A 19,844-nucleotide genomic window follows, 5' to 3' on the forward strand; every position below is an offset into this window, starting at 1 on the left:
CGGTGGGGGGCGGGGTGGATACGAGCAGCCCTTGTGTCTCTGACAACATAGAGGACCAGGCATGAGGGCCCGAGGCTCCACCCTGACTCCATGGCTGGGGCTGTGTATACTGCTTCCCCAACCCCTCCTGTCACCCACCCCAAAGCCCCAAACCCAACCCACATCTATGCTAAGGCTTGGCACAAGCCCCAGAGAGCCTCCATGCAAATGGGTCAAGCAAGCAGACCCCAGTAATCGCCACCCAAAGCAGCAGAGATGAGAACTAAGATGAGCAGGCAGACGACTCAGGGTCCTCATGGCAGAGCCTTATGGAGTTCAGGGACAGATAGAGGGCTGCAGGGTGAAGTAAGGGTGGAGCCCTAGGGGGTGGAAGAGGAGTCCCATCCAGGAGGGGGAGATCCAGTGGAGGGTTAGATGTACGGAGTATGAAATCTATCCTCCATCAGATACAGGGTGGAGGCGGTGTAGAGCCTGCACTGACCCAGGGCTTTCTGTTAGTCTCTGCTGCTGACTGGGTGGGGTCATTCTCTGCAGTCTGCAGTGGGGTCACCCTGTGCACAGTACGTAGGGTGTTGAGCAGCAAATCCCTGGCCTCCACCCACAGAATGTCTTTAGAACCGTAGTGGTTATGAATTGGGCTGCAAACCGCAAGGTCAGCAGTTTGAAACTACCAGCTGCTCCGTGGGAGAAAGATGAGGTTTTCTGCTCCTGTAAAGATTTACAGCCTCGGAAACCCTGTTCAGGGTTGCTATGGGTTGGAACCAACTCGACATCATATAACAACGACATACCAGCTGTGACAACAAAAATGTCTCCAGACATGGGCTGGTGTCCCCGGGAGCCCTTGTGCTCAGGGCGGGTGAATTGTGAAGCCGGAGCAAGGTTTGCGCCATAGGTTGTTGTTGTTAAGTGCCGTGGAGTCGATTCCAACCCATAGCGACCCTGTACAGGGTTTCCAAGGCTGTAAATCTTGACAGGAGTAGAAAGCCTCATCTTTCTCCCTTGCACCATGGGTAAGAGGTAGAAATGGTGGTGCAGGCCAAGGTCTAGGAGTCATGGCACCAAGAATGGAAAGCATGGCTCACTGCTCACCAGGCAGAACCTCCTGGGCAAGGAGGGGTAGGAAGCCCTCATGGTATGATCCCCTAGTTAGGGGCAGATTAGCCAGCCAGGGGCCGCCAGCTGCAAACACTGGGAACTGGCCAAGCAGGCAAACAGGTTAAGGAAATGGGGCTCACTTTTTGGACACCCTCTCCCTATCCCCACTCAAGTCTCCACAGCTCCTGTCAGCTGGGGGGGTCGAACCCTCCCCACACCTGTTTGAAGCCCCTCCTCCTGCCCAGAACTGCTGGCCCCATGCACAGGTGGGACTGACAGTCTCCAGGTCATCCTGCTCAGCTGTGCGATCAGAGGGCCCAGAAGCAGGAGGCCACCCCAGGAGGCACTCTGCCCACCAAGCTCTGGTAAAATGCTGGGGTCTGACTGCACAGACTGCAAAGGCTCCTCCAAGCCCTCAGGTGCAGTGCATCTGGGACGGGGGCTCATGAGCAGACCTGACCGAGGGGTGTATTGGGATAAGAGGGCAGTTAGAGGCCACCAACTTGCACACCAGGCTTTCTTTTGCTCGCTGTCCTCCTCTGCCTAGAACGGATCTCATAGTCATTCATCACTAGCTGTGTCCTAGGTACACTTCCTCTAGTCTCACCTCTATATCTCTCCAAACTTAATTCAATATTGCTCTCAGCATTGCCCTGCCTTCCCTTCACCCATCCAGGTGGACTGGACTTCTCCCTCCTCTGGATCCCTGCTGTTCTCTGAACAGGAGTCAGATAGTTGGATGGATGGGTTGGTAGGTGGGCGGCAGGGTGTAGATGGATGATACATGGATGAATGGATAAATAGATGAATAGATATCTAATGGAATGACTAGATAGATGAAGGGATGGGTAGCTAGATGAATGGATAGCTAGATGATGGATGGATATGAGTGAGTAGAGAAATAGATTAATGGATGAGTAAATGGATGGATGGATGGATGGGCAGGTGCAGATGGATGGATACATGGTGAATGGATATAAATAGGTGAGTAGATGAATGTGAAATAGATGATGGATGGATATGAGTGAGTAGAGAAATAGATTAATGGATGAGTAAATGGATGGATGGATGGGCAGGTGCAGATGGATGGATACATGGTGAATGGATATAAATAGGTGAGTAGATGAATGTGAAATAGATGATGGATGGATATGAATGGGTGGATACATGGATGGATGGGTAGATGAATGGACATGAGTAGATGAATAGATGCATAATGATGGATGGATACAAATGATGAATAAATGAATGGATAGGTGGATAGATGAGTGGATGAATATGGTGGATGATAGAGACTTGGATGAATGGGCGACTGGATGGATGGATGGATAGGGAAGGGAAAGCTAGAGGAAGGGTTGGACACATAGTAGAAAAATATTTGCAATGAGGGAGAGGAAATTGATGAATGGAAGGCAAATCATGTAGAAGAGAGGGTGGGCCCTTTCATCTCCCCATATCCCACCTTATATCCCACCTTCAGCTAAACATGATTTGATAGAATCCTCTAAGCACAGCATGATGTTTCATACCTCTCAGCTATTCAAATCCTACACAGCCTTCACAGTCCACCTTTTAAAATTAAATTATTTTCTAAATATAATACCATGTACATATTACACTCTACAAAAGGATAACCAGTTTCTTATGAATCCTTCCAGCGAGTCACGACCCATTATTTTAAACATTTTATTACAAAGCATTGCAAAAATGCAAAAGGCAGATAAAATAGTATAATGAACCCCCATCCACCAGTTTTCATCATTTTTTACATCTGGGTGATCTTGATTCATCTGTCCCCTCTCCCACTCCTTGCCACCCCACCCTCAACTCTGGATTATTTTTAAATCATTCAGATTTTCAGAGCATCACAGTGTCCTCTAACACTGGAATTGCTTCATTTTTCTCACCAATATTTTGTTTTCTGGCCAGAAATCCAATTCAGGATCCCTTAGTGCACATTTGGTTACGCCTCCTTCCAGTTGCCATCAACTTAACCCCAACTCATGATGGCCCCATGTGTGTCACAGTACAGCTGGGCTCCATAAAAGTTCCAATGGCTGTGACCTCCTAGAAATGTTGTCATTCTTATTAGGTGCTATCAAGTCGGTACCAGCTCACAGCAATCCTATGCACTGCCCAGTCCCGTGCCAACCTCACAATTGTTGCTACGCCCAAGCCCATTGCTGCTGCCACTGTGCCAATCCATCCCACTGGGAGGTCTTCATCTTTTTCTCCAACCCTACACTTTACCAAGGAGTCCTGGTGTGGTGCTGTGGGTTAATGCGCCAGATTGCAAAGCCATTTGAATTGCAAGGTCGGCGGTTCAAGCTCACCAGCTGCACCTTGGAAACCCTATACAGGGTTGCTATGGGTTGAACCAACTCGACAGCACTTCACAACAACACTTTACCAAACATGATAATCCTTCTCAAGGGATATAGGTCCCTCCTGATAACATGTCCAAAGTATGAAATCTGGTCAGCCTAGCTTCCAAGTAGCAGTCTGGCTGTATTTCTTCTAACACAGATTGGTTTGTTCTTTTGGTAGTCCACAGTACCTTTAATACTCTCTGCTAACATCATAACTCAAATGCATCAATTCTTTTACAGTCTTCCTTATTCACTGTCCAATTTTCATATGCATATGAGGTTATTGAAAACACCATGGCTTGGGTCAGGCACACCTGCTCTTCAACACTTGAAAGGTCTTTAAAGAGTTCTTTAAATCTGCCGCAGATTTGCCTAATGCAATATGTCATTTGATTTCTTGGCTACTGCTTCCATGAGTGTTGATGGTTGAGCCGAGCAAAATTAAGTCTTTGACAATTTCAATTTTTTCTCCGTGTATCATGATGTCATTTATTGGTCCAGTGATAAATATTTTTGTTTTCTTTACATTGAGGTGCAACCCATACTGAAGACTGTGGTCTCTGATCTTCATCAATAAATAGTTTAAATTCTCTTTGCTTTCAGCAAGCAAGATTGTATCATCTGCATAATTAGTCTTCCTTCAGTCTAATCTGATGCCAAGTTTTCTTCACATAATCCAGTTTCTCGGATTATTTGCTCAGCATACAGATTGAATAAGTATGGTGGAAGAATACAACCCTGGAGCACGTGTTTCCTCATTTTAAACCATTCAGTGTTCCCTTCTGTTCGAACAACTGCCTCTTGGTCTATGTACAGGTTCCTCATGAGCAGAGTTAAATGCTCCAGAATACTCATTTTCCACAATGTTGTTCATAGCTTGTCATGATCCACACAATCAAAAGCCTTCTTTGTGTAGTCAGTAAAGCACAGGTAAACATCTTACTGGTATTCTCTGCTTTCAGCCAAGATCCATTGTACATCAGCAATGATATCCCTCATTCCATGTCCTCGTCTGAATCCAGCTTGAACCTCTGGAAGTTCTTTGTCACTATATGGGTGCAGCCATTTTTGTATCATTTTGAGCAGAATTTTACTTGCATGCAATATTAATGATATTATGTGGTGATTTCTGCATTACATCAGGTCACCTCTCTGGAATGGGCACAAATATGGATCTCTTCCAGTCAGTTGGCCAGGTAGTTGTCGTCCAAATTTCTTGGCATAGATGAGTGAATGCCTCTAATGTTGCGTATTGAAAGATTTCAATATGTTTTCTATCAATTCTCGGAGCCTTGTTCTTTGCCAATGCCTCAGTGCACCTTGGACTTCTGTCAGTATGATTGGCTCTTAATCATATGCTATTTCTTGAAATGATTGAACATTGACCATTTCTTTTTGGTACAGTAACTATGTATTCCTTTCATCTTGTGTTGATGCTTTCTGCATCACTCAATATTTTGCCCATAGATTCTTTCAATATTGTAAGTTGAGGCTTGAGATTTTTTTCTTCAGTTCCCTCAGCTTGAGAAATACTGAGCGTGTTCTTCTTTTGGCTTTCTAACTCCAGGTTTTTGCACATTTCATTATAATATTTGACTTTGTCTTCTCAAGCAGCCTTTTGAAATTTTCTATTCAGCTTTTTTATCTTCCCATTTCTTTCATTTGCTTTAGCATCCCTATGCTGGAGAGCAAATTTCAGAGTCTTCTGACATCCATTTTGGCCTTTTCCTTCTTTCTTGTCTTCTTAAATAGCCTTATGCTTTCTTTCTATATGATATTCTTGATGTCATTCCACAACTCTTCTGGTCTTTGGTCTTTAGTGTCCAATGCATCAAGTCTGTTTTTCAGATGATTTCTAAATTCATGTGGAATATGTTTAAGGTCATATTTTGGCTCTCATGGACTTGTTTTAGTTTTCTTTAGCTTCAGCCTGAGCTTGCATATGAGCAAATTCATGGTCTGTTCCACAGTCTGCTCCCAGCCTTGTTTTGGCTGAAGATACGAACTTTTCCACTGTCTCTTTCTACAGATGCAGTAGGTTAGATTTCTCTGTGAGGTCCATGTGTATAGTCATACTTTATGTTGTTTAAAAACAGTATATGCAATGAGCAATCATTGGTCTTGCAAAATTCTATCATGGCATCTCCAACTTCGTTTCTGTCATCAAGGTCATATTTTCCAATGACTGGCCTTTCTCTTTGTTTCCAACCTTTTCATTCCAATCATCAGTAATTATCAGTACATCTTGATTGCATGTTTGATCCATTTCAGACTGAAGTAGTTGGCAGAATTATTCAATTTCATCATCACTGACTTAGTGGTTGTTGTGTAAAGTTAAATAATAGTGGTATTGACTAGTCTTCCTTGTAGGTGTATGAATATTATCCTATCACAGGTAGCGTTGTACTTCAAGACAAATCTTGAAATGTCCTTTTTGATGCTGAATGTGACGCCAGTCCATTTCAGCTCACTAATGCCTAGGATATGGATGTTTATATGTGCCATTTCATTTTTGACAATTTTCAATTTTCCTAGGTTCTTACTTTGTACATTCCATGTTCCAAGAATTAATGGATATTTGCAGCTGGTTTTCGTCATTTTGAGTTGTGTCCCATAAAATGAAGGTTTTATTCCATTTGTGTCATCATGATCAACTCTACTTTAAGAAGGCAGCTCTTCCCTAGTCATGTTCTGAATGCCTTCCAACTTGAGGGGCTCATCTTCTGGCACTATATCTGACAGTATTCTGGTGCTAACAGTGTTCCACTAGTATTCATAAGGTGACTAAATATTCGGAAGTAGTCTGTCTCCCCCTGGAAGCTCAGCTGAAACCTGCTCACGTGGGTGAACCTGTTAGTATTTAATATTTAATATACCTGTGGCACAGCAACATACAAGCCACCATAGTATGACAATTGACAAATGAGTGGAAATAGATTGATGTGCCTCTGGATACATTCAAACCACCTACTTCCGATTTGCAGCCATCCTCTTAACCATATGGTCTCATGTGTCTGCTTGGTCTCCTTCAATGTGTGACCTTTCTTGTGCCTTCTCAACCTTCCGTCACCTGGACACTGTGGAGCACTGATCACTTACTTTGTACAGTGTCCCTTGGTTTGAACGTGTCTGGTGTTTTCACATGGCTAGAAGGAGGAAACCTACAGAGATGATGTGAGGTGTCCGATTCATGACGTAAATACCTTACTCCAGGAGATATTGGTCTACATCTGTTGGTTCAAGCTGTCTTGCATGTTTCTCTGGTGGAACGTTGTTTCCCTTTATAATTTGTGTGATGAGACACCCTAGGACTGTGCACAGACCATCTCTCGCATCACACTTTGCCTCTGCTCACTACATTTAGCACTCCTGGTTGGTCATGCCTGCAAATGTGGTGTTGGCCTAATGGTGACCTCTATTTCCATTCTTTCTATGGCTACCACTTAGAATTCTACTGTCAGGAAGAGCTAGCTTTCTCTCCCACTTATGACCTATCCAGCCATTTATGTATATAACACAGTTCGATTCCACACACACAGCTGCCACGAGTGGGAATCGACTTGTCGGCAGCTAGTTTGGGTATTTTGGTTTAGTTTGTGTGGATCCAGGAGTGTTTGTCATAAGGGGGTGGCAATCCACTGCTCTGTTTATTCTGTTACTCCAATCACTTTGACCACTGAGACTTCCTTCAAGTTGACTCCCATGTCCTGCTTCAATTTTTTTATTATAATAATTATTATTATTTTGAAATAGTTATAGATACACAAGAGTTGCCAAGCAATTACAGAGGTGTGCCATGCCCCCTTTACCCTGATTCCATCTTTGATGGCATCTTGCATCATATACTGAAGAAGTAGCAAACCCAGGAAATTGACATCAGCACAGCATTGCTGACAAATCGATTCCCACTCACGGCGTCCATGTGTGCAGGATTGAACTGTGTTGCCACATAAATGGCTGGCTAGGTCAGAAATAAAGGAGAAGGCTAGCTTGTCCTGACGGTAGAATTCTGAGGGGTAGCTATAGAAGGAATGGAAATAGAAGTCACCATTAGGCCAACATCAGAGTTTGCAGGCATGATCAACTAGGAGTGCTAAAATGTAGTTCACCAACTACATAGACACCATGCATGTGAGTATGCTCCTCTGTGTAGGTTTACGTACGTAATGCCACAGTCAAGACCCAAAACTGTACCATCACCAAAAGACTTCTTTATCCCCTCCCATATAGCCACACACAACCACCGCGCTGCTTCCCACCCCTCACACCACCCAACCACTAATCAGTTCCCCCTTGCCTCATTTTGCCATTTTGTGAATGCTTACAAATGGAACCATACTGTAGGAATCCTTTTGAATTTCTTTTTTTCACTCAACATGATTTCCTTGTTGTTCATCCAAGTTGTTTTATACCAGGGTATGTAGTTAAATTGTTGCATTAAAAAGGTTTTTGTTGTTAGGTGCCATCAAGTTGGTACCAACTCATAGTGACCTTATGCACAGCAGAACGAAACACTGCCCAATCCTGAGCCAACCTCACTACTGTTGCCACACTTGAGTCCATTGATGCTGCCACATGGCCAATCCATCCCACTGGGTGTCTTCTTCTTTTTCTCTGACCCTCCCCACCTTACCAAACAGGATATCCTTCTCCGGCAATTGGTCCCTCCTGACAATATGTCCAATGTATGAGAGACAAAATTTGGCCATCCTGGCCTCCAAGGAGAACTCTGGCTGCAGTTCTTCCAACACAGATCTATTGGTTCTTTTGGCAGCCTATGGCACTTTAAATATTCTCCTCCAGTACCATAGCTCAATTGCATCAATTCTTCTACGGTCGTCCTTATTCACTGTCCAGCTTTTGCATGCATATGAGGTTATTGAAAATACCATGGCTTGGCGTTGTTGACCGTCCAAACCTTAGGCTCTGAGGATCAGACTCTAGCTACCCAGTAGACATAACAAACTGTCCCTCATCTGATTATTCAGTAATGCTTGTTAGTAATCTCATACGTGAGCCCTGGATATCCACAGACAAATGTAAAAACCTCCCCTAAAAGCCGAGACTGTAAATTCCAATAAGCCAAGTCCCCCCCCATCCAAAAAAAAAAAAAAAAAAGCTAAAGAGGATAGAGAGAAACACTGTAAACTGATGATATATAGCGGGGATAATAATCAATGTAATGAAACAAGCTATATGAATGGTTGAATGTGAAACTGATGATGTGCCCTGTAAACTTTCACTCAATAATAAAAACATTTAATTAAAAAAAAAAAAAAAAAAAAAAATGGCTTGGGTCAGCCACACCTTAGTCTTCAAGCTGACATCTTTGCTCTTCAACACTTTAAAAAGGTCTTGTGCAGCAGATTTGCTTAATGCAATATGTCGTTTGATCTCGACTGCTGCTTCCATGAGTGTTGATAGTTGATCCAAGAAGAATGAAGTCTTTGACAACTTCAATCTTTTCTTCATTGATAAGAATGTTGTTTATTGGTCCAGTGGTGAGGATTTTTGTTTTCTTTACATTGAGATGAAATCCATACCGAAGGCTGTGCTCTTTGATCTTCATCGGTAAATGTTTTAAGTCCTCTTCACTTTCAGCCAGCAAGGTTGTATCATCTGTATATTGCAAGTTGTTAATGAGTCTTCCTCCAGTCCTGATGCCACAATTTTTCTTCATAGAACCCAGCTTCTCGGATTATTTGCTCAGCATACAGGTTGAGTAAGTATGGTGAAAGAATACAACCTTGTCACACACCTTTCTTAATTTTAAACCATTCAGTGTTTCCATGTTCTGTTTGAACAACTGTCTCTTGGTCCAGGTACAGACTCCTCATGAGCACAATTAAGTGTTCCAGAATCTGTTGTCCATAGCTTGTTATGATCCACACAATTGAAAGCCTTTATGTAGTCAATAAAGCACAGGTAAACATCTTTCTGATATTCTCTACTTTCAGCCAAGATCCATCGGACATCAGCAATAATATCCCTCATTTCACGGCCTCTTCTGAATTTGGCTTGAACCTCTGAAAGTTTTCTGTCAATGTATGATTGTAGCCATTTCTGTATTATCTTTAGCAAAACTTTACTTGCATGAGATATCAAAGAGATTGTGTGATGATTTCCGCATTCTGTTGGGTCACCTATCTTTGGAATCAGCACAAATATGGATCTCTTCAGTCAGTCGGCCAGATAATTGTCTTCCAAATTTCTTGGCAGAGATGAGTGAGTGCCTCCTGTGCTGCCTCACTTTCTTGAAAGATTTCAATTTTGATTCCATCAATTCCTGGTGCCTTGTTCTTTGCCAATTCCCTTCAATGCACCTTGGACTTCCTCCTTCAGAATCATTGGTTTTTGATCATATGCTACCTCTTGAAATGGTTGAACATGAACCATTTCCTTTTGGTACAGTGACTCTGTGTATTCCTTCCATCTTCTCTTGATGCTTCCTGCATCATTCAATACTTTTCCCAGAGAATCTTTCAATAACGAAAGTCGAGGCTTGAATTTTTACTTGAGTTGCCCCAGCTTGAGAAATGCTGAGTGTGTTCTTCCTTTTTGGTTTATTCCATCTGGTGATGTTCATGTGTTAGTTGTCTGTTATGCTGTCTAAAGAAGGTATTTGAAATGAACAAATCATTAGTTTTGCAGAAGTCTATCATGCGTTCTCCAGCATCATTTCTATCACCAAGGCCATATTTTCCAACTACTGATCCTTCCTCTTTGTTCCCAACCTTTGCATTCCAGTCATCAGTAATGATCAATACATCTTGATTGCATGTTTGATGAATTCAGATTGAAGAAGTTGGTAGAATTCTTCTACTTCATCTTCACTGGCTTTAGTGGTTGGTGTGTAAATTTGAATAATAGTGGTATTAACTGGGCTTCCCTGTAGGCGCATGAATATTCTATCACAGACAGCATTGTACTTCATGACTGATCTGGATATGTTCTTTTTGACAATGAATGCAATACCATTCCTCTTCAATTTGTCATTCCCAGCATAGTAAACCATGTGATTGTCAGATTCAAAATGGCAAATACCAGTCCATTTCAGCTAACTAATGCCTAACGGAAAACAATGTTGATGCGTTCCATTTCATTTTTGACAATTTCTAATTTTCCTAGAGTTATACTTCGCACATTCCATGTTCCGATTATTAATGGATGTTTACAGCTGTCTCTGTTCATTTTGAGTTGTACCCCATCAGCAAATGAAGGTCCCAGGGCTTTACTCCCACAGGGTTTACTCCATTCACATCATCATGGTCAAGGAGGCAGCTCTTCCCCAGTCGCATTTTGAGTGCCTTTCAACCTGAGGGGCTCATTTTCCAGCACTATATCTGACAGTGTTTCTCTGCTATTCATAAGGTTTTCAGTAGTTCGTCACTCCTCCTTCCTAGTCTGTCTTTGTCTGGAAGCTCATCTGAAACCTGTCCACCATGAGTGACCCTGCTGGTATTTAAAATACTGGTGGCATAGCTTCCAGAATCAAAGCAACTCACAAACCACCACAGTACGACAAACTGACTGACATACGGTGGCATTAAAAGGGTATGATGGTTAAAGATTTGCCTATGAGAGTGTGATGGTTAAGTTGTTGCATATGAGGGTGTGATAGTTATGGTTTTGTGTCCACTTGGCTGAGCCAGGATTCTCATTGGTTTGCAGTTAAGGTGTCATCATCCCCCATGATGGAATTAATATGATGTAATCACTTCGCTCTGCTGTGAGCAGCCAAGGAAGTTTTCTCAGGGGTGTAGCCTGTAACATCGTTCATCTTACAAAGATGAAAAGGAGAGGGAAGCGAGCCAAGAAAAGGGGACTATTGTCACCAAGAAGAGGCAGGAGTGGGGTACATCCTTTGGATCTGGGGTCCCTGCACTATGAAGCTACTAGATCCAGGGGAAGATTGATGCCAAGATACATGGAGATCTCCAAGGTACACTGGGCCCACCAATGATGAGAAGAAACATGGACTTTTCTCGAGCCAACAAAGAGAAAACCCTCCCCTAGAACTAATACTCTGAATTCAGACTTCTAGCTTCCTAAATTGTTGGAGAATAGATTTCTATTTAGTAAAGCTTCCTCCTGTGGTATTCCTGTTATAGCAGCACTAGAGAACTAAGACAGAGGGTAAGTCCAAAAGTATTGCTACCACAATGAAGAAATGGGCTGAGTTCAACCACATTCCATAGACACCCATTGACCTGGAGATGGGCTGGTTGGTCCAAAGTGTGGTGAGACCTGGGGACACCTGAGCCCATGGACAAGGACATAGCTATGGAGAGGTAAGCTGAGAGTGAAGCATCTAGCTGATACGAAGTGAGGGAAGACACACAAGAACACCCAAACTTGCAGCTAGTGCCCATTTAACCTAGCCTTGATGACTTGATAATCAGAACTCGACTAGAGGAAGATTTAAAAAAAAAAAAAAAATTTTTTTTTGATAAAGTAAACGAGGGTAAATTGCTACAATTCGATGAACTTGACCTATACTCATGGATGTAGTAGCTCAAAATAGCAACAGAAAGGGAAGGAGTCTTCACATCAAGTATCAATGCTATCCTATCCCCTCTGTACACAGGGTAGATAGGGACGGGCAACTTAGACATTGGCTACCTAAAATGAGGGGGCTATAAAGGCACGAAGTGACTGGCTTACAAGTTTTCAAGAGGGAGTTTAAGATTATGTGGGGGAAGATAGAGTCCCCACTGAATAGTTTTCATCTTATCTAGATGGGTCTGCTGAAAAGAGATGAGGATAAGATTCTTATGATTCAATAGTAATTGTTATGACTAACTGCGACTGTCACAATTGTAAAGCTAGTTTTGTAACAAAAACAGGGGAGTGGTTAATCTTACAGTCCAGAAACAAAGGACCCTAAGACCATCAAGGGAGAAGAGCACAAGTGGATGCAGGACCCTATCCAGAGAAGCAGTGACACCAGAGATGGAGGCAGAAATGAGGGACATGGAGAGAAGGAGCAGCTGAGGACTCTAGATTCATGGAAAGAGAGGGACTGAGAGCCAGCGGCCAGGAGGCAGGCTTGCAGAATGTGCCCTTTGGTGGTTTAAATTATTATATATGCCTCAGTGTTTTTTTTTTTTTTTCTTAAAAAGTATTGCTACTAGGGTCAGAATTCAGACACACAGAGGCTTATATCCCAAACAAAATATGACAGATGGCCTCTTCCATCAGGAAAAGCTGCAGACACGTTATCTTAGTAACACACCTTCAAATTTTAAAAAAGGGTGGGGTCCAATTAACACAGTAACTTTGAGGGGATCTTCTGGACCAGTGAAATCCAAGGCAGAGAAGTCAGTGCAAAAGGTCATGAGTTTTACATATTAGAAAGGGATTATCTTGATATATTTTCTTAAAGGACACAGGACAGTTATGGGGGCTTATTATGAAGAAGTTTTTAAGAAAATGACACTAGTAAGAAAAAGTACAGGAAAGTTGTACCAAGGAATATTTTTTTTTTCTGTCACAGGAATGTACCTGCTCATTCTTCTAGGGTAGCAAAGGCTGTCCTATGAGAATTTCATTGAGAAGCCATAACACTTCCATCCTACAGCCTTGATCTTGCCCCTTCAGTCTTCTTTTTGTTCCCCAAACTCAAAGAACATTGAAAAGAAACTCACTTGGAGCCCTTCGAGGATGCTAGACCTGCCATTTTGACGTGTGTAAGTCAAAGAGTGTAGAATTCTTCAGGGAGGGTGATAGAGATGGAAACACCACCTTCAGAAATGTGTAGACCTAGATAGAGGACATGTCAAGAAACAAAAATTTCAAGTTTTGATATTTTTGCTTAACAAAGATTTCTATAGTTTGAATCAATTCTTTTAACTTCTCCTCATGTGTCTTTGACAATCATGTGTTCCTTTTTATTGCCAAGTAGTATTCTATGGTAAAGTGGGACCAGTTTGTTTAATTAGTCACGTACTTAAGGACATCTTGATGGTTTCCAGTTTGGGGCTTCTGTGTAAAAGTAAGTTCTCATTCTCCAGGATAAATGCTCAAGAATGCAATTGCTGGCCCTTACGGTACATTTATTTTCTGTTTCAAAGAAAACTGCCAAACTGTTTTCCAGAGTGGCTGCTCTGGTTTACATTCCCAGCAGTTCTTCTGTACCCTCACTGACACCGAATGTGATTGCCATTTGTTATTTTAGCCACTCTTATAGGTGTGTCCTCATATCTCATGGTGATTTCAGTTTGCAGTTCCCTGGTGGCTAATGAGGTAGACATTCTTTTATGTGTGTATTTATCACCATATGTCCTCTTTGTTCTATCTTTTGTCCATTTTCTTATTGAATTGTTTTTGTACTATTGGGCTCAGAGGATTGTAAATGTAACCTAGCTATGATATGTGATTTCCCTTCCCATAGAAATGTTGGAGTCCTGGTGTGAGCTATTGGATAAGCACAGGACTGCTAATCACAAGGTTGGTGGCTCAAAAACACCAGCCACTCCTTGGAAACCCTATATAGGGTTTTTGAGTCAGAACTGACACCGTGGCACTTAACAAAAACAGTCTTGTCTATGTCAGCAAAAGAAATCTTGCTGTGGTTAGGATAGGAATTGTGATAAACCTCTGGGTCAGTTTTAGGGAAATGGGCAATCTTCTAATCCATGAACATAGTATTTCCCTAAAATATCATTTTGATTTCTTTCCTTAGCATTTTGTAATTTTCATCATGCAGATCCTCTACAAGTTTTGTTAGATTTCTCCCTTAATAATTTAGCCTTTTACTTTGCTTTCTATTACTGTATAGAAACATAGTGGATTATTTTGGCTCGTAGATCTGATTTCATGCAACCTCACTGAACTCATTTATTAGGTGTCAGGCTTTTGATTTCTTTGTTGTTTTTTGTTGGTTCCTTTAGAATTTCCTGCATAGACAAGTTCTGTATATATTGTAGTTATTGTGTGCTGTCAAGTCAATTACAATTCATAGTAACCCTATAGGACAGAGTGAAGCTACCCCATAGGGTATTCAAGGCTGTCATCTTTGTTACAAAGGAGTCCTGGTGGTGGCAGTGGTTAAGCAATTGGCTGCTAACCAGAAGGTCAGCAATTTGAACCCACCAGTTGCTCCTCAGCAGAAAGATGAGGCAGTTTGCTTCTGTAAAGATTTACAGCCTTGGAAATTCTATGGGGCAGTTCCACTGTGTCCTATAGAGACACTGTGAGCTGGAATTGTCTCCACAGCAGTGTGATTTTGGTTTTATCTGAAATACTCAATATTCATTTTTCCTGTGTGCCTTGGTGTCTGATTGCAGTATTTAAATTCTGCTCAACAGAATCAGAACTTAGGGTCCCACACTGTTTGTGGAACTTAGTCTTGACCCTTCCTTTACCGTGTGGCTTCCTGGTGGGGTCTCCTTCAGTATCTTCTGGAGGGAGGGACCTGCAACCTGTACCACTATCCTGAATGGATGGGGAATATCCAGGAAGGAGCGGGCTGGGTACCTTTGTTTAAGCCAGGTTGTTGCCCCTCAGGATGCCCTCTCTGGTCAGGACATCACAAGCTTGGACCAATATCCATGAAACCCCATCATCACGTAGCATGTGTGAGCATAGAAGCGCATTATGAGCCTCACATTAGAGTGATGGCAGTAGCCACGCTGGGGCCTGGTCGGCGATTCCCCAGCCTAGGATTCCCCTGTACCTCCCTCCGCACTCAGCCATCTCTGCTGCCACCTGGACCACCAGCTTAGAGCCATGAGCCCTAGAGCCTGGCATCATTATGTGGACAGTGAAACCACGGACCACATCAGCCCATAAATAATCCCAGCCAACACATCCGCCTGGGCAATTTACTTTTTAAAATCTTGGACTCTAATTTTAAGTGAACAGCCCCTAATTACAGTGATTTACAAGGTACCTGGGGACTGGGTGATATTTGAGCATGGCATAGCATGGCGCCAAGATGGATCACATGACATAATTCACTCAGCACATTTTGATAATATGGGGCAGCGGACAGCTCTCTAGAGGAGAGGACCCCATCCAAGCAGAAGCCCCCTGAGCCAAGGAGGCGGAGTCAAAGAGGACCAGTGCCTAGGCTCAGGGAAACTGGGAGCCCCGGGCTGACTGTGGAGTTCTGCCCTCTGCCCACCTGAGCAGGTGTAGCTCAGGAGCAGACTGGCATTTTGCAAACACATGGATTTGCTTTGTTTTAGGTGTTTTGAGATCAGATAGAAACCTGATTACATTCTGGCTTCCTGCCCCCTGCTTCTCCCACCCTGTACTCTCTCCAGTCACCACCCTGGTCCACTTGCAGAGCACCCTGTCCATCCCACCTTTGCTGGCTGGGCAGAGCCTTATCTGACCCATTGTCCCCTGAACTGCGTGGGTCCTAGGTTGTGTTGTGGTGTTGATACTGGTTGCTAAGGTTTGCCTGTGACTCTAGCAAGCAGCCACAGCTACAAGGAAAGATCTGATTCAAATAAAGAATGACTGGGACCCCACAACCTGCAGGGGCTTGGGAAGGGACTCAGAGCAGCTGCTTTTCAATCAGAGAGACAGGGGGGCAGGGGAGACTAGCTGGAGTGTGATGTCATTGAAGAGGCACCCCAGGTTAGAAGGACAGGGACTGGGGGCTTCAACTGATCTGCAATGGCCACTATCCTGGATTACCACTACCAGCCTGACCCCACCCGCACCTCCGCCCAAAGTTCCTGTCTCTTCCCCTGACAGCTACCAGAGAATAGGCCCCTTCTGACATTTAGGGGAAAACCATTCCGGATCAGGAGCAGGCGGCAGAAATGAAAGGATTTTCTTGGTAAAAGGTCAGAGTGGTTTCTCTTATTTTTGTTTAAAAACGGTTTGTGTTGAACTATGACAAGGCCAAGTGTATTAACAGGGCGGCCAGCAGGGGAGGGCCACCATGAGAGGCGGGGAGAGGGAGCTACACAAAACAAACAAGGCAGAGACAGCCAGACGACAGCTCAGACACAGAGGCGGCACATGGGGGCCTGGGACTGGGGGCAGGGGAATCAAGGCTCCTGCTGAGATCAGCCCTCTCTTCCTGGGGTCTCCAAGGGTGAAAGGCATGTCCTGGCCAGTGGGGAGGGAGTATGCTTAGCTACCCAGTGTCCCCACATTCTGGAGACACAGTGGATGGGAGGGTGGGGGGTTCCAGGCATGAGATGTGATCAGGAGACAGATGAGCTGTGCATAGGAGCAGGGACTGCTGGGCAGAAGTAGTGTCTAAAAAAACCAACCACGTTACTGAGGTGTATAATCCGCATTTCACCCTGTCAGGCTCACAGTTGGGTGGATTCTGATGTATTCAGAGGCATGTAGCCATCACCATCATCAATTGTAGGACATTTTTGTCATCCCCAAAAGAGACCCTGTGCCTTTGACTCTAACCTCCCAAATCCTCCATTCCCTCCCCTACTCCCACCCTTGGAAACCTTTAGTATACTACTATCTCTATGTATTTGCCCTTTCTAGATAATTCATGGAGGTAAGGTAAGACTGTACCTTGTGTGTCTGGCTTTTGTCACTCAACATTTTGTCCAGGTTCACCCATCATAGCATGCATCCGAATTGTATTTCTCTTTGTGGCTAACACTCCATGGTGTGGATGGACCATGGTATGTATATCCATCATTTTGACAGACACTTGGGTTGTGAACATGGGTACACACGTGTCTGTCTGCATTTCTGTTCTCATGTCTCCTGGAAATCTTAGGCCATGCAATGACTGTGGAACTTTTTGAGGAAGTGTTGCACTGTTTTCTACCATGCTATTTTATATTCCCACCAGCAGCGCACAAGGATTCTAGTTCTTCCATATTCTCACCAACGCTTGCTACTTTCTGTCTTTTGTTCTTAGACATCCTGGTGTGGGTACTGTGGTTTCTCACTATGGTTTTATTCTACCTTTCCCTGATGACTAATGATGCTGAGCATCTTCTCATGTGCTTAGAGTTATATGTCTTCTTAGGAGAACTGTCTGTTCATATCTTCTGCCTATTTTTCTTGGTGAGCCGTCAGAGTCCGTCATATATTCTGGATACAAGTCCTTCACCAGACACATGATTGAGAAATGAGCTTATTGACGGGTTGGGCTTCAGGGGCAGGGAGAAGTGTGTCCACTCCTCACTGACTCTCAGGGCACCTGTATGGGCACAGGCCCATCAGTCAGTGGTCAGCTGGGACTGCCTCTTCCATCTGCTGACAGATTTGGAGTTGGGCTGGTAAGGGGCTATCTGGAGATGGGGTTTCTGCCTTGGGAAGCAGGAGCCTCTCCTCAGTCCTTGGGAATGGGGAGTGTCACTGGACACATCTCCCTCCAGCCTTGGGATTCTCCAAATACAGTGGCCCAGGAAGGGGGTGGCCTCCAAACCAGGTGATGTCCTACCCATCCTGTTCCCTGTGATGATGAGGCTGCACTGGAGGGCAAGTGTCACTTTGCCCTGCCGTGGCCTGGCTCTTAGTGGCCACCTCACCACTCAAAAGCTGAGCCCCTCAGGTTTCCCCCCAGTGTCAGCTGCCTTGCTGAAGGGATCTTACCTGAGAGGCTCTGACTCCGATGTCTTCTGGGTTCAGGGTGAGGTCAGCTCCAGGACCACACAGCTGGGTGTGACTTAGCACTTTTCACTGTGTGATGTGAGAGAGGCACTCACCACTCTGTGCCTCAGTCTTCCCATCTGTACAATGGGGTAGTGACAGGGCCTAATTTGTGGTGGTGTTAGGAAGTTTAGAAGAGGTCATTCCCATAAAGTGCTTAGAGCAGAGCCAATACCCACTGCCCCCAGCCATCAACACCAACATCACCATCATAACATCACCACCCTATTCTTCCACCACTACCATCATTATTCCCATCACTACCACCCCCATTGCCTCTGTAGGAGTTTGAGGATGGGGAGAGGGTTGTGGTCAGCCTGGAGGAAACAAGGAGCTGGAGTTTAGACTCCAGGCCTCTGGCTCTTGTTCTAGGATTCCAGAAAAGTAAGGAAAGTTGCTGCCCTTACAGCATTCATTGCCAAATGGCAAGTACATAGACATGGTCAGTCAACTCTGGGCATAGGCGGGCTGTGTGAAGGGTGACTTCCACTCCAACCCTGGTCATTCAAGGTTCCAGAGGCTCTTGGTCCTGTGCTGCCCTGGCCCATTGTGGTCCTGGGCCTCAGGCTGCTGTTCCTGGAGGGCTGGTATCCATGAGGGCAGAGACACCACCCAGTCTACCACCATGCTCACCTCCTTCCTCCTGTGTCCCCACCCCACCTGCAGGCCACAGGACCCTCAGGGGCCAAGATGAACCTGCTGGAGACGGAGTTTTCACGAACGGTCGGCGAGCTTATCGAGCTGCACTTGCTACGCCAGGACAGCATCCCAGCCTTCCTCAGCTCCCTCACCCTTGACCTCTTCAGCCGCCAGACCCTGGCCTAGAGGCCACCATGGCCCCACAGGACCCTGGTACTAGGGGTATGGCAGCCTGAGGGTCCTGTCAGGCCTGCCCTTGTGCCCACAGCCCTGGATGGCAAGATCCTGGCCCCTCATCCACAGCTCTCCACCCTTTCTCTAGACAGATGGCAGCAACCTGAGTGATGGTTCGGGATGCCAGAATCTGTGCACAGCACCCACACGCATATACACACATGGATACACACACTCACATGCATGCATGCATGTACTTGCATACACACAAGACCACTCTAATATGCACACATGCATACACACACTCGCATGCATACCCTCACGTGCATATATGTACATATGCGCACATGTACACATGACCATTCACATGTGTGCACAACTCACAAGCTCTCATGTGCACACATGCATACGTGCTCACTTGCATGCATACATGTACATGCACCCACTCACATGCATGCACACCCTCACACACACACATACATGTGCACATGTACACATGACCATTCACATGCGTGCACACCTCACAAGCACACCCTCACACATGACTGCTCTCATGTGCACACATGCATATATACACATGAAACTGCACTTCTGTAGTTTCAGAGCCACTTACAAATGCCCTGGAGCACCCAGTGCCCCGTCTTTTAGGGGGGGCTCACTACCTGTCCTGTGCCCAGGTCTGCCACCCCCACATAAGAAAGGTGGGACTTAGGCTGTTCATGGGTGGCCCGCTGCCCCACCCTCACGCTACCTGTCTGACTCCCATGCTTTTCGGAGTGTCCATCCAATAAGCTGGGGGTTAGGGAGCAGGGACTGATTCCCTGGCTAGCATGCCTGCTTCTAGGAAATAAAGTGTCCTCAGCCTGTTCCCTGCTATTTGTCTGATGCCAAGCACACCCAGAACTCCGGGAACTGAGTGGGAAGGAATGGTCACACCTGCATGGCCACCAACCAGCTAAAAATCCTGTCAGC

At 44.7% G+C, this 19,844-nt stretch overlaps 1 protein-coding gene across 1 annotated transcript in view; it reads left to right on the forward strand.

Moving 5' to 3' along the window:
* Positions 1 to 18,884, forward strand: part of MAD1L1 (MAD1 mitotic arrest deficient-like 1 (yeast)) — a 361,165-nt gene extending 342,281 nt beyond the window's left edge. The window contains exon 17 of the mRNA XM_006859789.1: positions 18,726 to 18,884. Within this exon, the coding sequence (XP_006859851.1) occupies positions 18,726 to 18,884 (159 nt within the window). The remainder of the gene's footprint in view (positions 1 to 18,725) is intronic.
* Positions 18,885 to 19,844: the final 960 nt, after the last annotated feature.

This window comes from Chrysochloris asiatica, unplaced genomic scaffold (genome assembly GCF_000296735.1).
Source record: "Chrysochloris asiatica unplaced genomic scaffold, ChrAsi1.0 scaffold00034, whole genome shotgun sequence".
Lineage (NCBI taxonomy): Eukaryota > Metazoa > Chordata > Mammalia > Afrosoricida > Chrysochloridae > Chrysochloris > Chrysochloris asiatica.